Consider the following 16,340-nt stretch of genomic DNA (forward strand, 5'->3'; position numbering starts at 1 on the left):
TGAGGTCAGTCTGGGATCTCTGTCTTCTGGACACTGACAGACAGCTGTGTGGGGCCATGCTTATGACAAGGGGGAGGAACCTCCCATTTACACAGAAATTCTGCTCAGGTCGTAATAGCTTACCCAGGATTTCAAGAAATGTTTTGCCACTGGTCTTTTTAGTTACATTTACTCCCAGTCAACAACCAACCAGTGCTTAAGCTCAGAATTGTATGTTAGACCTTTTGTCTGTTCTATCACCCTTCCCGGGGTGGCTTCTAGTGGAATAACCTATCCTTGGCATCTCTCTAAAGAGGGAGACCTTGGGACTTTCCTAGTGACACAGTGGATGGGAACCCGCCTGACAGTGTAGGGGACGCAGGTTCCATCCCTGGGCCAGGAAGATTCCACATGCCGAGGAGCAGCTAAGCCCATGCACCACGCACAGCTGCTGAGTCCGCCCTCTAGAGCCCGAGCGATGCAACTGCTAAAGCCTGTGTGCCTAGAGCCCATGCACCGCGACACGAGAAGCCACTGCAGTAAGAAACCCACGTACTGCAACTGGAAAATAGCCCCTGCTCGCCACAGCTAGAGAAAGCCCATGCACAGCAATAGAGGCCCAGCGGGGCCAAAAATAAAAAATAAATAAAAATTTTAAAAGGAAACCTGGTACATCACATCCCTTTGGAGAATTGTAGCCCGTTCGCAGTTCTGTAAAGTTCCTACACAAAACAACCAGCCAAACTCCTGTCTTAGTGTGTCTTAAGCAGAACCTCCTTTTTAAGTAAAACTAAGTAGCCACCTGTGAAATAGACTTTGGGGAAAACTGCCGTGAGGACATGTGCCAGCAGGATTGTCAGGTGGGAGAGTTGCTCGGGTAGACATTTCCTTGGACCACATCCTGCCCTGTGATGTTCACATCCCCTTGGAGGTGGGTGGGGGTGGGAACGAGCTCCATTTCTGTCGCCTCCGCCATGCTGGCTTCCTCTTGACTGCTCCAGCGCAGAACTTTGCCCCTGGTTACCACTTCACAGTTGAGATTAGGTTGGGACACGTGACTGAGACTGGGGAGAGTTTTGTCTAGTAAAGTCAATAGTGAAGGAAATGAAAGACACGGATATTGAATTGTTATATCAGGCTTGCAGGAAATGGCTGTTCTGTGGCTCATCTTTATGGGGACCTGTTGTGATGAATCCCTGTGTAATTACTGAACTTTCCCCATGAGGAGGAGGCCTAGCCCCATCTCCTCACCCTGCACCAGGGAACAGCGTCAAGGCTAATGAGGCTTCTCATGGAGACCAAGGATGTCCACTTTGCTTCCTTAGCTAAAACTGACTCACATGACTGTGTTCCTGCTGCAGGCTCAGACTTTCCCCAGGATTTCTGCCATGCAAAGTCTGCCCTTTCCAGAAAAACTGGCGCAAACCCAACAGAGTCTTGTTGCTACAACCGTATCAGTACATCATGATAAAGCTAGTATTTGTTGAAGACAATGGGAAGGGAATATCACTGATAGGTTATAGACACCCAAAAGGCTTTGCAGAGAGCTTTTAAAAAATGTTAAATGTATATGGAAAGATTCCCTCTTTCTCTTTTAAGTAAAAAATAAACCTCATAAAACTTCACGAGCTGTTAAGTCAGTATTGCAGTAAAGGAATCTCGTTTGTATCACTTAATGGAGCTTCAGGTAATTGCAGTTCAGAGTGACTTTGGTGCCAAGTAGGGGGAAATAATTGCAATCTCGTTAATTAGTGGTCTGATTTCACATCCTCTTATGTAAGGCAAGCAAGTGGTCTTAAGTAATAATGCTAATGAAATCAGTGTTGATACCCCAACAAAGGTCTCCCTTCCAAGAGATTATCTAAATAACCAACGAGGCAGTGATTAGGAGCCTGATGTAATTACCGTATTTGCACGCATGAGGCCTGTCCTCCATCAGCTCGTGGTGAGGAGTTGGGAAACATTGGGGTGTCACGTGCAGGAACGTGCCACATGGGACAGGCGAGTCGGGGAGCTGCTGCAGACTCTCAGCATCGTTTGGGTGGCTAGGGTGGCGAGGGGTTGCCTGGTCCTTTCTCCTGCTCTCCCATGGGAGCCCTATGGGTTGGTGTCTTGATTTGGCAGGTGGAGATGCATCAACGATCCAGGCTGCCAAATCTACCGATGTAGCTGCCGTAGTGGTCCCCATCTTGTTCCTGATCCTGCTGAGCCTGGGCGTCGGGTTCGCCATCCTATACACAAAGCATCGGAGGCTGCAGAACAGCTTCACGGCTTTCGCCAACAGCCACTACAGTTCCAGGCTGGGCTCGGCCATCTTCTCCTCGGGGGATGACCTGGGTGAGTGGGGCAGGGTGCAAGGTTCTCCCTCCTGGGGCAGACCCCTCAAAGCCAGGGGCTTGCTGAGGAATTGCCTACCTTGAGCTCATCTTTTGATGCTAGCAGAGTTCTTCATTAACCAATAATCCCACTGCTTTGGGGTGAATCAGTTGGAGCCCTTTACTTTGCAATTGCTCCTAAATTAAAATACCAGTCCTCTGTTCAGTGGGGGCTTCCCTGGTGGCTCAGTGGTAAAGAATGCATCTGCCAATGCAGGAGATGTGGGTTTGATCCCTGGTCTGGGAAGATCCCCTGGAGAAGGAAATGGCAACCCACTCCAGTATTCTTGCCTGGGAAAGCCCATGGACAGAGGAGACTGGTGGGCTACCGCCCATGGGGTCACAAAAGAGTTAGACACAACTGAGCAACTGAACAAAACTGTTTGATAGCATGCCCAAGACAGGGAATTCTGTCAAAGAACAGGTGGGGCTTGCCTTGTACACAAAGGGTGTGGGTGGACCCTGCCTGGGCTTTGGGTGTTTCCAAAGTGGCAGCAGATTCTCAAGAATTTCCGACCCCTCTCATCCCTCACAGTTGGAGGTCTGATATCTTTGGAGATGTTTGTCTTGACTGACAAAAAGCAATGCTTTCTTCATCGGTCTCTGTTTAAATGACCCTTCCCATCATGCTGTTTCTCTCTCCTGTGGCTAGCACAACCTCACTGGCCGTTCTTCTTTTATGTATTGGTGGTATATGACCTGGGGAAGAGAAGGAAATGTCCCCGTTCTTAAATAAATGTATGCGTGCTCAAATTCCAAAATGCTCATGGAGGGAGTAAACTACTTGATAAATACAATTAACTCATTACTGACTGGGGGATTTTTGCAAAACGAATGCCTGTGACCGGCAGTTTTTATTTTGGCCAGCCAAAGATTAATTCTGGTTATTTCTTTGTGAGTTACTACAATTAACAGATATACCTGACACACCTGTAAAGCCTGAAGGAGCTTTTCGGCCAACCCGGCATGTATGAAACACACGGTGATTTTCACCATGCTAGCATAGGGTGTGGATAACTCAAACTGGGCACCTAAGCCACCCATTGGAATTTGGGATGGATAATAAGATCCCTCCTCTTTAAACTTATTTTCCTTTTTTGGTTAAGTTCAAGCTACCGTGAAAAGAAGGTTGGCCACCTGTTGATGGGGAGCAGGTGACCCAAGAATGTCAGAAGCTGGGCTGGTTTCAGCACTGATTCTTGTGCCTGGCTGGCTCTGCTGCTGCCGTTTCTAGCTGGGGCTTGTGATGTAGGGATGGGGGTCAGTGGTGGGAGGTGGGGGTCAGGCAGAAGTGCCCCAGAACTTACCAAAGACTGACTGTCTTGCCTTTAGGGGAGGACGACGAAGATGCTCCGATGATAACTGGATTTTCCGATGACGTCCCCATGGTGATAGCCTGAAAGAGCTTTCCTCACTAGAAACCAAATGTTGTAAATATTTTATTTGATAAAGATAGTTGATGGTTTATTTTAAAAGATGCACTTTGAGTTGCAATCTGTTATTTTTATATGGGCCAAAAACAAAACAAAAAACAAAAAAAAAAGGAAAGAAAGGAATGAATAAACTTTTTCGTAATCAACTGTGAACTGCAAACCAGGTTGATTTTAGTAACCAAATTGCTTTGATTGGATATTAATGTGGTCTTACAGGGCTGTGCTTACTGGGCATGCTTTTAAGTCTGTGAGATAATTTTGGTTCAATAAATTGGCCATTCTTTTTATTTTTCTAAGATGCAGAAATGTATTTAATAAAGATTTCAAGAGAGAGTGATGGGTAGAACCCCTCCTCCTCAAAAGTAAGCTCAAATTTAAATTTTTGTTTGCAGGTAGTTTATACGAAAGTGTTTGAGTGTATGAAGGGGGGACATTTCTTTTATTTTGTTAATTTATTGGGACTCTGTGTAGGGCCAGGCTTCAGTGGTCATCTGACACCACAAAATTTATGAGCACCTCCGCCTGCAGGGTTGGACAATGAGGAACAGAAGCAGTCTTTTTGCCATTCCGGAAACAATCCATTTTTATTAGCTCGTGTGTCACACGACGGTGTTTGGCAGAAGAGCCTGTTGAGTCATTGCTCCATTTCCGCTAAACAGAGCTGTAGCTTGGGAAGCTCTGCAGGCAGCGCTTCTTCGCTTATGCTAATGGATGGACTCTCGCTGCACACACCTCTGTGCAAGACACAGCTTTCACAGCTACAAAATGATAACGCTGCTGTATTCTACACTGGTATCATTGTCATTGCAAAAAATTACTCTGGCTGTGGGAGAGAATTCTAGATCTGTGCCATGATAGCTACACTGGCAGATATAGTACCTAATTTTTCCTTTTGGGGGGGTTTTATTTTATTTTATTTTGGTTTGCTTTTATTTACCAAATCTCAAATGGAAAATTTTATGTTTGTGTTGAGGTGGCCACTTCTGCCCTTAAAAATCCACACTGAAATATGCAGTCCCTTTGAATTAGGTCAGTGCCTTCTCGCTCTTTTTTTTTTTTTTTTTAATTCTCTTCTTCCACCTCCCTCGCCTGTAGCCTGCCCAATTTTAAGAGCAAATGCTGTGCACTCTTACAGGAGCTGTGTGAATTCGAGACCATTCAATCGAGCTCACAGTAGCAGCAGTGCTAGAGTTGATGTTCTTTGTAAAATAAGCTGTGCTGTATCCTTCTGCCTTTCAATGCCTCCCCTGTATTCAGACCATGGCCTCTTAGTAGGTATGTGAGATCCAGTGGGGACTGATGCCCACTCTTGAAACCTACTGTTGTCAGCCCCAGTGTGTGGCATTGTTGTGATGCCTACTGTATGCACCTCACTGCAGAAGTTCTTCCCAGCTGAGAAGCAGTGAGCTCTGGGGCTATCTATTCCAAAGTCATGCTTTGGCATAGTGTCCCTCACCTGCAGGCTTTGTCAAAACCCCGTCTCCTCTTTGATGCAACACATCACCCTCTCGCAAGTCTTTGCTTTCTTTTAACCAAGAGTATCATTCTTGGCTGATAACATAGTTTTATTCTACCTGGGGAGTGTTTGGGAAACAAAGAGCCAATTAAAGTGTTTTTAGTTAAAACTTTTTTTATTTGTGTATATATATGTTTTGCTTGAGGAGTATTTTCAGCTGTAGATATTAGGATGTTGCGAATGGTGGTAAATGACTAGCCTTCTTCCAGCATGATTTCCTTCTCTTTCCTGTGTTATGTTTTGAAAGACTGGAATTTCTTTGGCTTTATCTTGTGTCTTGCCTTGGAGTTTCATTCAAAACTCTGAGCCCTACCACCTTCCCTTTTAAATAAGCACTTTAAGTAACTGAAAGATGAATGATCTGGTGGGAGGCAAGTCATTTAATTGAACCACTGGAAAGTCTATTTTCTTGTTTTTCTTTCCCTGCCAAATTTGGGGGGCATTTGTGAAAGCTGATATCAAAGGCACTGAGATTTTATATTTAGTTCTTCCATAGGCAAGCCTTTCTACCGAGCACATGTCTCCAGTTGGCAGCTTGAGATATTTCTGAGCGTCCGCGTCTTGTTCCCAGTGCCTGCCAATGCTTAGTGCACCGTACTGTATAGACTGGCCATCACCCCTCCCCTTGGAAAACGCCACTGGGCTGTTTGAGAACAAGCAGCCTTTTAGGGCTAGAGTATTTTCTATAAACAGAAGAGCTAAGTTCCTGAAGACTAAGCTAGACAGATGCAGCTATGTGTAAATTGTATATTTTTATGAACTACTGAAGCACGCACCGTCACCTCGCTCTGCGTAGCTTTGTGAGGTTTTGATGTATATATGCCGCCTGTGAGAGTCCCGAGGTGGGAGGGACAAGAGGAATTGAGAGCAGAGACTCCGTGGAGCCTTTGAAGGTGACCGGATAACTATCTTCACTGTGACCAATTGGAGCCCCTGAAGAAGGGGCTTTCATACCTCGTTGGAGATGCCACCTCCAGAGTCCACACTGTACAGGATAAAAGGCTTTATTTTCTCCCAGGATGCATTAGAATGTCAGAAGCCCACATCCACGTGGATGACAATGGACCGCCAGTGGACCACTATAGTATGGCGGGCAGGGGGACTGTATACAGATTTTATCTGGAAGCCGGTTTTTCCCCTGGATGGATTGACTGCCCCTCGAGCCTTAGGAGATGTGGGTCTGTGTGGATGAAATAACAGAGAGGAGAGTCCTGCAGAGGAGTCCAGGGAGAAGCCATGCCTATGCAGAACCTTTTCCAGACAGGTGAGATGCTCCCATGACTTCTGGCTGCCCTGGCCAGCTGGTTGTATAGTTACGAAGCTGGGTAACTGGTTGAAACTTCTGATTTGGGGAAGAGGGTACATCTGTGTTAGTACTGTGGGATATTTTAGGGGGACACATGGGGGACGCAGCTGCATGTTCATGTGTGACCCACTAGATGAAGCTCTGCTTCAACCATGTAAGGACATTTGGGGCAGGAAGACTGGAGAACCCTTCCTCTGAGTATTCACCCAGCGGTCACTCTCCATCTAGTGAGATCATGTTCTCAGCACTTCCCTAAGGGCAGAAGCCCCATCCTGTCAGGATAGGTTGGTCACTTTCCCACTAAGAATGTCATGGTGAATCCCTGAGATGTTTCTCTTCTTTGCAGAGTTGGGGGGGGGGGGGTGTCCCTCCGAGAAAAGACCCAGGCAAGTCAGCAAACTGGATGCCATCTTGATTTTAGGAATTGACTCTGAATAAAACTCTGTGCAGAATCTCCACTCATGTGGGGATAGTATCATGACATTGCTATTGCATTATTTTTCTTGAAGTGTGTGCTGTCTTTCAGGTACAATTTTTGTGTAATTAAAGCCAGTGCATTAAGTTTATATAGACTACTTTCTATGCAAGTCTGCGGTAGGAGCAGATAGCAAGACTGTGTGTGCCACTGGGTACATGGATGATAAGCGTGTTTTCAGAATGGGTACCCCCAGTGAACACGGTTTGAGAGAGGATGGGTTGTATGTATGTTTCTGCCCACTAATTTTGAGCAGCCATATTTTGAATTAAATCATCAGAGCCAAGTAACCCGAGAATGGTATTAGTTTCCTGTGTAATAGCTCAAATGGAACAAATATGAATGCTGAAATGTAACATTGTTCTCCACCATTCCATGTCATTTCTCACTTAAAACCTCGTTATGAATTATTAGAACCTTTAGGCAAAAATCAAAAGTATTGGCAGCAAAATAAAGGCCTACTCTGCTCTTCAAGTGAAGCACTGTATACTTGTTTCTCTCCAAAGTGAAATTAGATATTTATGATTTCAGTTGCCTTGATAAGTTTCCGAATCACTGGTTTATGCTGAAGATTTTACTCTATTGTCACACAGTCTTAAGATCATTTTTGTCTCAATGTCAACTTTTTTCACTGAATAAAAATTTAACTGGGTCAAGAAAACACTTCTTTGAAAATCTGCTCTCTTCGCGTCTCGAGTTGTTCTTTGGAGTGCAGTGAAGATGGTTAATATGGTCTCCAAACACCATTTGATTTGTCATGTTTTAAAAGCATGTTTATTTTATAGATGAGAGAACACTAAGACCTGGAATAATTTTGTTATTAACAAGCTGGTTCTCAGACGGTGGATCCTTGAAGAACACAATGTCTTTGCGGTGGCTGAGGTGGGGGGAGACGTGATGGCTGTTTTGAAGTAAATAAAATTGTTCCACAGGGATAAAGACTAATGTGGCTCCCTTAAAGCCATAACTACCTTTCCTAGGAGATGATTTGCTAAGAGGGCAATTTTCAAATCTGAGAGAAGAGATGAGAAGCGGTACGATGAGCTGTGTGTAGAGAACACTTTTGGAAAGCTTCTGGAGGCAACGAAGTCTGAGAAGGATGCTGCATTTGCCTCTGATTGGTGATGAAAAGCGGGTGGACCTGCAGAGTCAGGGGAGGTAGTGTGGAACAGGTGGGACAGGGCAGGTAATCTGGTGTAACATCTTCTGGGATGTTGCTCTTTGTTTAAATATTGAGCCAAAAATCAATCTCTGAAGTTTTATCATCCTGTTTGGTAGATGAGGAAAAAGAGGCTCAGAGAAGTTAGGGAATTTGCCTAACCAGAAAGTAAAATGCCAAAACCATCCTTCAATAGAATAATAGTCCTGTTCTGTATCACTGTGCCGTCTGCCTCCTGACACCATTCAGTGTCAGGATAAACACCCTCAATCCAGTGTCTTATGCCCTGGAAAATCCCAAGGGGATATCTACCCCCTGGTCATAGTGTAGTTCTTAGGTTTCCAGGCTTAGATAGTGGGCATATGATAGTCAATCTCTTGAGGACAAATGCACCTTCAACAAGCTCATGAGACTGATTCGAGACAAGATAACGCTCATCCATGAACTCACCTCAGGAAATCGCCCTGTCTCTTAGCAGGTTAGTGTGCCCCGTGCATTCTCCTCACAATGGGAGCTGTACTGGGAGGAGCCAGTTGCAACAAGAAGGTTGTTTGGTGAGCTGGGGCACAGAGAAAAAGTGGGAAGGGGCTGGGCATAAATAGCAGTTATCCAGTGAATACTGAATGGACAGCAATGAGTGATTGACAGTCCACTAGAGGAATAATCTACTCCATATGAACTTAATATTTGAAACCTTGATACAGGTCTGTGTCCACTTCTATTTAAAAAGGTCGTGCCAATTGGGTCCTTTTTTTTTTTTTTTTAAGATTTTTTTTCTTTCATGTGGACAGTTTTTTTAAGTCTTCATTGAACGTGTTACAGCATTACTTGTTTCGTGTTTTGGTTTTTTGACCACATCATAGGTGGGATCTTAGTTCCCCTGACTGGAAGGCAAACTCTGTTAACCACTGCAGTGCCAGGGACGTCCTGCCAGTGCGGTCTTTTTTTTTTTTTTGATTGGAGGATGATTGCTTTATTGCTTTACAATGTTGTGTTGGTTTCTGCCATACATCAACATGAATCAGCCATAAATATACATATATCTCCCCTCTCTTGACAGAGAAGGCACTGGCACCCCACTCCAGTACGCTTGCCTGGAAAATCCCAGGGACAGAGGAGCCTGGTAGGCTGCAGTCCATGGGGCCGCTAAGAGTCGGGCACGACTGAGCAACTTCCCTTTCACTTTTCATTTTCATGCATTGGAGCAGGAAATGGCAGCCCATTCCAGTGTTCTTGCCTGGAGAATCCCAGGGATGGGGGAGCCTGGTGGGCTGCCGTCTATGGGGTCGCACAGAGTTGGACATGATTGAAGCAACTTAGCAGCAGCAGCAGCAGCCCCTCTCTTGAACCTCCCTCCCACTTTGCTGAAGTTTCCCCTGGACTGGGCTTGGGCACCACCTGTGTCTGCCACCCTGACTTATCTTTTGGTTATGCAGTTGAGTTCACGCCTCTCTGCACTAAAACATTCTATAGTGATGTTAACTGTGCTTTCAGGCTGGGCTATGATACCTTCTTGGCTTGAGAGCTGTTATTTCTCTAAGGTGATTCTATTATGTGTTGGTTTGAAAGTAACTCTGAAAGGACGCTGGTTTTGAGTCCTTGGGCACACAGGGTAGCTCCCAAACTCTGCCTACTTATGTCGCCTGTGAATCTCCAGTTCCAGTTAAAAACAGAAGACTACCAAGGCTGAAGCCCTAACAGCAAAGTAGAAAAGCTATCAGAAAACCTCTATTAGAGATACAGGAATTCAACGAAAGATTTGGGGGCTACTTAGTAGAGCCCTTATTGGCCCCAAGGGACAGAGTCCTACCTGTCCCATAGCCCATTTGATTAAAATACTAATGGTTTCCTGCTGTTTGGCACCTGTTCTTTGCCAGTTGCTGTGCTAAACTCTAATTTTTTTTTTTTAATTCTAAAGTTGATCCTGTGATTTAGATAATTTTAAAAATTAATTTTTATTGGAGTGTAGTTGCTTTATAATTCTTCCCAGGTGGCTCGGTGGTAAAAGAATCCACCTGCCAGTGGAGGATGGAGAAGGCGATGGCAGCCCACTCCAGTACTCTTGCCTGGAGAATCCCATGGACAGAGGAGCCTGGTAGGCTGCATGGGGTCGCAAAGAGTTAGACACGACTAAGTGACTTCCCTTTCACTTTTCACTTTCATGCATTGGAGAAGGAAATGGCAACCCACTCCAGTGTTCTTGCCTGGAGAATCCCAGGGATGGAGGAGCCTGGTGGGCTGCCATCTATGGGGTCGCACAGATTTGGACACGACTGAAGCGACTTAGCAGCAGCAGCCAGTGCAGGAGATGCCAGAGACAAGGGTTCGATCCCTGGGTCGGGAAGATCCTCTGGAGGAGGAAATGGCAACTCATTCCAGTATTCTTGCCTGGAGAATCCTGTGGACAGAGGAGCCTGGTGGGCTACAGCCCATGGGTCGCAAAGAGTAGGACACAACTAAGCATGAGCATGAGTTGTGTTAGTTTCTACTGTAAGAGCAAAATGAATCAGCCACATGTATGCCTGTATCCCCTCCCTTTCTTACCTCTCAGGTCAGCACAGTGTGTTAAGAGATGAGGACAGTTGGTCATAGAGAGGACGAGCGACTCATCCAAGATCTCACATGTAGTAAGTGGCAGAATCAAGTCTTAAATCTAGATTTAGTCCATTCTTGTTTGTTTTCTTACTTCCCATGCTACTTTGCCCTTTGGTACCATGTTAGAGGTCTGTAATAGTAATACTGTTCAAGGAATTCAAGGGTAGAGGTAATACCTTTTTAAACGATTTCCACCGGCCAGATTGAAAATGACATTTGGAGACAGAGGTACATTTAAAGTTCTTTGCAAAATCATTTATGTGGAACACAATATTCTCTACTGATGCTAGATCAATGAAGCCTTTTTTTATAAAATTGGGGAAAAAAATTTTTTTTTAAGAATTCAGTAATCAGAAACACAAAGGATTCTTTTGCTTTGTAACAACCCAGTTAGATTTTCTATCAAAATCCTTTGCATCTTGGGAAAGGATGTTCAGTGCACGTTTTTTTTCCCCCTCTTTTTTGGGCCATTTTGTGTGGCTTGTGGCATCTTAGTTCCCCAGCCAGAGGTGGAGCCCGGGCTCACGGCGGTGAATGCCAAGTCCTAGCCACTGGGCCGCCAGAGGGAGCCCGTGTTCAATGTGCATTCTACTCACCTCTATTTCTGTACGTGGGGGGCACACGAATGCACCATGTTCCGTTAGGGTGCTAGTTAGACTCGCACAGGACCCTTCGTGTTAGCCTCTCGGTCGTGTCCGACTCTTTGCAACCCTATGGACTGTAGCCCACCAGGCTTCTCCATCCATGGGTTTTGGGTCCCAGCAAAAGGAGGTAGCTGTCATTCTTTTCATACAACCCTAACTGGCTTGGATGCCAGTGCACCATTACTTTTTTAAAAAAAGATGATGTGTAGGATAATTTGAACCTGCAACAATGTACAGAAGAACAATGAAGTTTAAAAGTTAACGCTTTAAAAAATGCTAATCTTATCATTGTCATGTCGCAACTCTATTTAATGACAAATGACAACTGGTAATGTTTGGGAATATTTGTGTGAAAACAATGACATATCATACTTAAAACTCAGCATCCACAAACTCTGAGGAAGAAAAAAAGGCTTGAATTTAAATGTAAATCAGCCTTTTAGGAAACGTGCCCTTTGGTTGTATGCTCTTACATAAAGCCTTCAAGATAATTGAAGGTCTCGTATTTAAACTTTATTTTTTAGTCTCTGTAGCAGAAGCAGAATCTATTAGTTACCCAGGAATTGGTCACATCCTAGGTGGTACTGAATTATCTAGGGGTATGTGTGCACATATCTTTTATGGAATTCTTCATAGGCAGCGGATGAACAGTGCAGGAACATCAAGCTCTCGACTTCGGAAACACACCTTACTTAGAACATCAGACAACTTGACGACTTCCAAGAATCGGCTCATCTTCAAGGGAGGAAATTTTATTCGCATTGGAATGATTCAAGGGATTGCGTTTAAGACCCTGAACACAGAATTCCCAAAAGATAGTCCAAAAATATTTTGAGTAATGATAGTCCTGTGGGAATAAGTCACAATAGCAAATAAGTAATTGTTTTATGCCGGGCATTGTTCTGGGGGTTTCTTGTATATGAACCCATTAAATCCTCACAATAAATCTATAAAGAGGATACTATTATTATAATAGACAAGGAAGGACTTCCTTGGTGGCTCAGTGGTAAAGAATCTGCCTGCCAGTGCAGGAGATGCAGGAAATATTGGTTTGATCCCTGGCTCAGGAAGATCTGGAGAAGGAAATGGCAACCCACTCCAGTGTTCTTGCCTGGGGAATCCCACGGACAGAGGAGCCTGGCAAAAGTCTTGGGGTCCACAAAAGAGTCGAACACGACTTCAAGACTAAAGCAACAACAACAATAGACAAGGAAACTGAAGCACAGAAAATGTATACCTGTGGCAGATTCGTTTTGATGTTTGGCAAAACTAATACAGTGTTTCAGGTTTAAAAATAAAATTAAAAAAAAAAAAAAAGAAATTTGCCCAAGTACACAACAGTAAGAGGCAGGGCTGATTTCTGAATCTGTGCCTTTAAGTCTTTCAAACACTCCAAGTGACCCTTGGAGTGCCCGGTTTGGGTGTAGACATTTAGAATGTATTTTAACCAATTTACCATTATTTTTTGGATTATAAAAGGCCTTTATATCCACTATAGAAATTTGGGGAAAATGAAAGAAGCACCAAGAAGGAAATGAGGTTTCCTGTTAATCGCAGAGATACCTTTATCACTTTATTTTATATGAGCAGTTGTATCTGGCTACAGTTCTGTTGTGAATATGACCAAGTTCCTGTGGGAGAGTTCCCAAGGCTCTGCTACTCCTGTTCAGTCTTGATTCCAACCACAAAGGTGACTTTGCAGATCTCAAAAACAGAGTGATACCCTCTTCCCCTTTGTCCCTGTAAGCAGTTTTGGCACAGACATACTCTGAGGACCAGCAGCATCAGAGGACCACCATGCCCTCAACGGCATTTTTACGTTTCATCGCAGTCAAGTGCTCTGACTCATCTTCCACACTAATGAAACTCATAGGAGAGTTTGTTTGAGTCACTTCGTCATCTCTGGCTCACTAAGTTTTCCCTGTTGAGTTTTTGGTTGCTCGAAATATGGGATGAACAGCTACCGTGCTTCTCATCAAAGAAAATGGGCAGCTTAAGTAGACATAAGTGAGCGTGAGTCAGACACATAAGCCGAAGATGCTTTGCAAACATGGTTGTCATATTGAGTGTGTTTGGTCCCTGAGTAACCAAGAGGGCTGTGTCTAAGCTTTAAAGAGGAGAAGTGGATGGTCTAAAGCAAGGTGGTGGGATCACTTTGTGAGTTTCTGGGGGATGGCGTAGGAAGAAAAGAAGGACTTGGAGGAAGATTTGGAGGTATTTAGTGTTGGATGGTGAACACATTCTCCATTTCAACTGGGATGTGTTCCATGGCAAAATAGTTTTCCTAAATATTAAACTGCATTGCCCAGATATACAGGAGCTGGAGGGTAGAACGTGGATTTTATGTGAATAGATTCCCCCTATTGGAATCTCTTGTTAATATCTGCAGGTCTGTAAGATACAGAGAGATCAGGTAGGAAGAAGAGAGAATTCTGAGGTTTAGGGCAGTTCCTGAAGGAATCAAAGATTAATGTTAGGTCTCAAGTTCAAGGCTGGCAAGACTGTGATGATCTAGAGGAGTGGGCTGGTGGGAGTGGGAGGGAGGCTCAAGAGGGAAGAAATATGTGTATATATGTAGCCAATTTCACATTATTGAAATCGATTATATATTATTGATTCACATTATTGTACAGCAGAAACTAACACAACATTGTAAAGCAAGTATACTCCAATTTGAAAAATGTTACAGAACCACACAGTGGGGTAAGGTTGCACAAAATTGTGAGTGTATTAAGTGCTACACTTGAATTACACACTTAAAAAGTTAATAGAATGACAAAAAAATTAGTACTCAGACCACAAAAGGTAAGATAACTTTTCCATTGTTCTTAAACTAGCAAGTTGCAGACCCATGATTTAAACCTAAACAGCCTATTCCCAGAATTTATAGTTTCATTAAAATATTAATAGCAGATTCCTGGTGATAAATTAGGGACATTTTAAATTTTCTTCTTTGTGTTTTTCTAAGTTTCCTAAAATGTCTGCAATAAACATGTATCACATTTTATAACTAGGAGAAAAAAGCCTCCCTGGCCAGTCAAGCACCTGATTGCCAGACCCGAGTAACACTCTTTCAAAAAGTACTATTGTGGCTTCCCTGGTGGCTCAGTGGTAAAGAATCCGCCTGCCGATTCAGGAGACAGGTTCGATCCCAGGTCTGGTAAGATCCCACATGCCATGGAGCAACTAAGCCCATGCTCTGCAACTACTGAGCCTGTGCTTGAGAGCCCAGGAGCCGCAACTGCTGAAGCCTGTACAGCCTAGAGCCCACGCTCCATAAGAGAAGCACAGCAACGATGAGACGCTGGCGCACTGCAACAGAGAGCAGCCCCCGCTCACCACGACTAGAAGAAGCCCACTCAGCAGCAAAGAACGAGCACAGCCGAAACTAAAGAGATAAATTATATATAAAACAGAATACACCGTTCACATTAAAAAAAAAAAACAAATACTATTGGAGCACTTCCTCTGCCCTCTGGAGCAGTTCTGGAGCAACAGAGAATAAAACCTCAAGGTTGGGAGGTCGCTCATGAGTCTTGTGCAGGTGGCATATATGATTTCATAAAAGTGAAAACTGAGGCCAGCTAATTGGGAAGCTGCTGCTGCTGCTGCTGAGTCATTTCAGTCGTGTCCAACTCTGTGCGACCCCATAGACGGCAGTCCACCAGGCTCCCCGGTCCCTGGGATTCTCCAGGCAAGGACACTGGAGTGGGTTGCCATTTCCTTCTCCAATGCATGAAAGTGAAAAGTGAAAGTGAAATCGCTCAGTCATGTCTGACTCTTAGCAGCCCCATGGACTGCAGCTTACCAGGCTCCTCCGTCCGTGGGATTTTCCAGGCAAGAGTACTGGAGTGGGGTGCCATCGCCTTCTCTGTGAATTGGGAAGCTAATCCATCTTAATTCTAAAAGCCTGATGTCACGCCTATGCTAGGGGAATCCCATGATTACACTGCGGGAGGAAGGAGGCTGCAGTTCAGCTTCTAAGAGAAACCATACTTGAGGTAGCAGAGTGTATCATTGCTTGTGTTGTGGTTCAGTTCGTGTCCGACTCTTTGTGACTCCTTGGACTGCAGCAGGCCAGGCCTCCCTGTCCCTCACTGTCTCCCGGAGTTTGCCCAAGTGCATATCCACTGAATCAGTGATTCCATCCAGTTATCTCATTGGTTGTGTATCCACATTTTACGAACAATGTGATCCTTATTTCCTTTGAGCTACTGCTGGATCTTAGTTCCCTGACCAGGGATCGAACCCGTGCCCCCTGCAGCAGAAGCAAGAAGTCTCAACCACTGGACTGCCAGGAAAGTCTGTAGAGTTCCTCAGTGGAAGAAAGGATCAGTGGACGAATCCTAGCCCAGTTAGATAGGTGTAACTGCAGAAAGAGCAGGGCAAGGGCGTGGCGGCCCGGTGCTGCAGCTCTGGCCACGTGACCACAGAGTCAGTTTGTCCAGTCCCCTTTGTGCTGTAGTTTTCTCATCCATGAAGTGCAGTGGTACCAAAGCTAATGCCACAGGGTGCTGGGAGGTTTAAAGAAACAAATACACCAGAGCTTTAGCTTCGACAGGTGATCAGAGGAAGGAGGCTATGTTCAGAAGATGGTAATATTAGTCCAGGCTAATTTCTCTTGGGACTGGTTTCTGACCACCATTTGTACCATACACTTCAGTCTTACACTGATCCTCAATTGTTCCATCCAGGAAAACTTTTTCCCCTCTATGAGGCTGAGGAGAGAACTCAATTCACAGGGGATGCATGCAACTCTTGTAAGAGATGGGGTCAGGAAGGGAGAGTAATGTTTAGGGTGATTTTGCATGTCAGATCCTGTGGCTGCCTGACACTTTTCACCAGGACAGGAAAGGCA

At 44.6% G+C, this 16,340-nt stretch overlaps 1 protein-coding gene across 9 annotated transcripts in view; it reads left to right on the plus strand.

Moving 5' to 3' along the window:
- Window positions 1-7,747, plus strand: part of SORL1 (sortilin related receptor 1) — a 168,506-nt gene extending 160,759 nt beyond the window's left edge. For all 9 annotated transcript variants that reach the window (XM_055548411.1, XM_055548416.1, XM_055548419.1 and 6 more), the window contains exons 47-48: window positions 2,104-2,316; window positions 3,687-7,747. In XM_055548411.1, coding sequence (XP_055404386.1) covers window positions 2,104-2,316; window positions 3,687-3,754 — 281 coding nt within the window. In that variant the 3' untranslated portion in view covers window positions 3,755-7,747. The remainder of the gene's footprint in view (window positions 1-2,103; window positions 2,317-3,686) is intronic.
- The last annotated feature ends 8,593 nt before the right edge of the window (window positions 7,748-16,340 follow it).

Source organism: Bubalus kerabau, chromosome 15, assembly GCF_029407905.1.
Source record: "Bubalus kerabau isolate K-KA32 ecotype Philippines breed swamp buffalo chromosome 15, PCC_UOA_SB_1v2, whole genome shotgun sequence".
Lineage (NCBI taxonomy): Eukaryota > Metazoa > Chordata > Mammalia > Artiodactyla > Bovidae > Bubalus > Bubalus kerabau.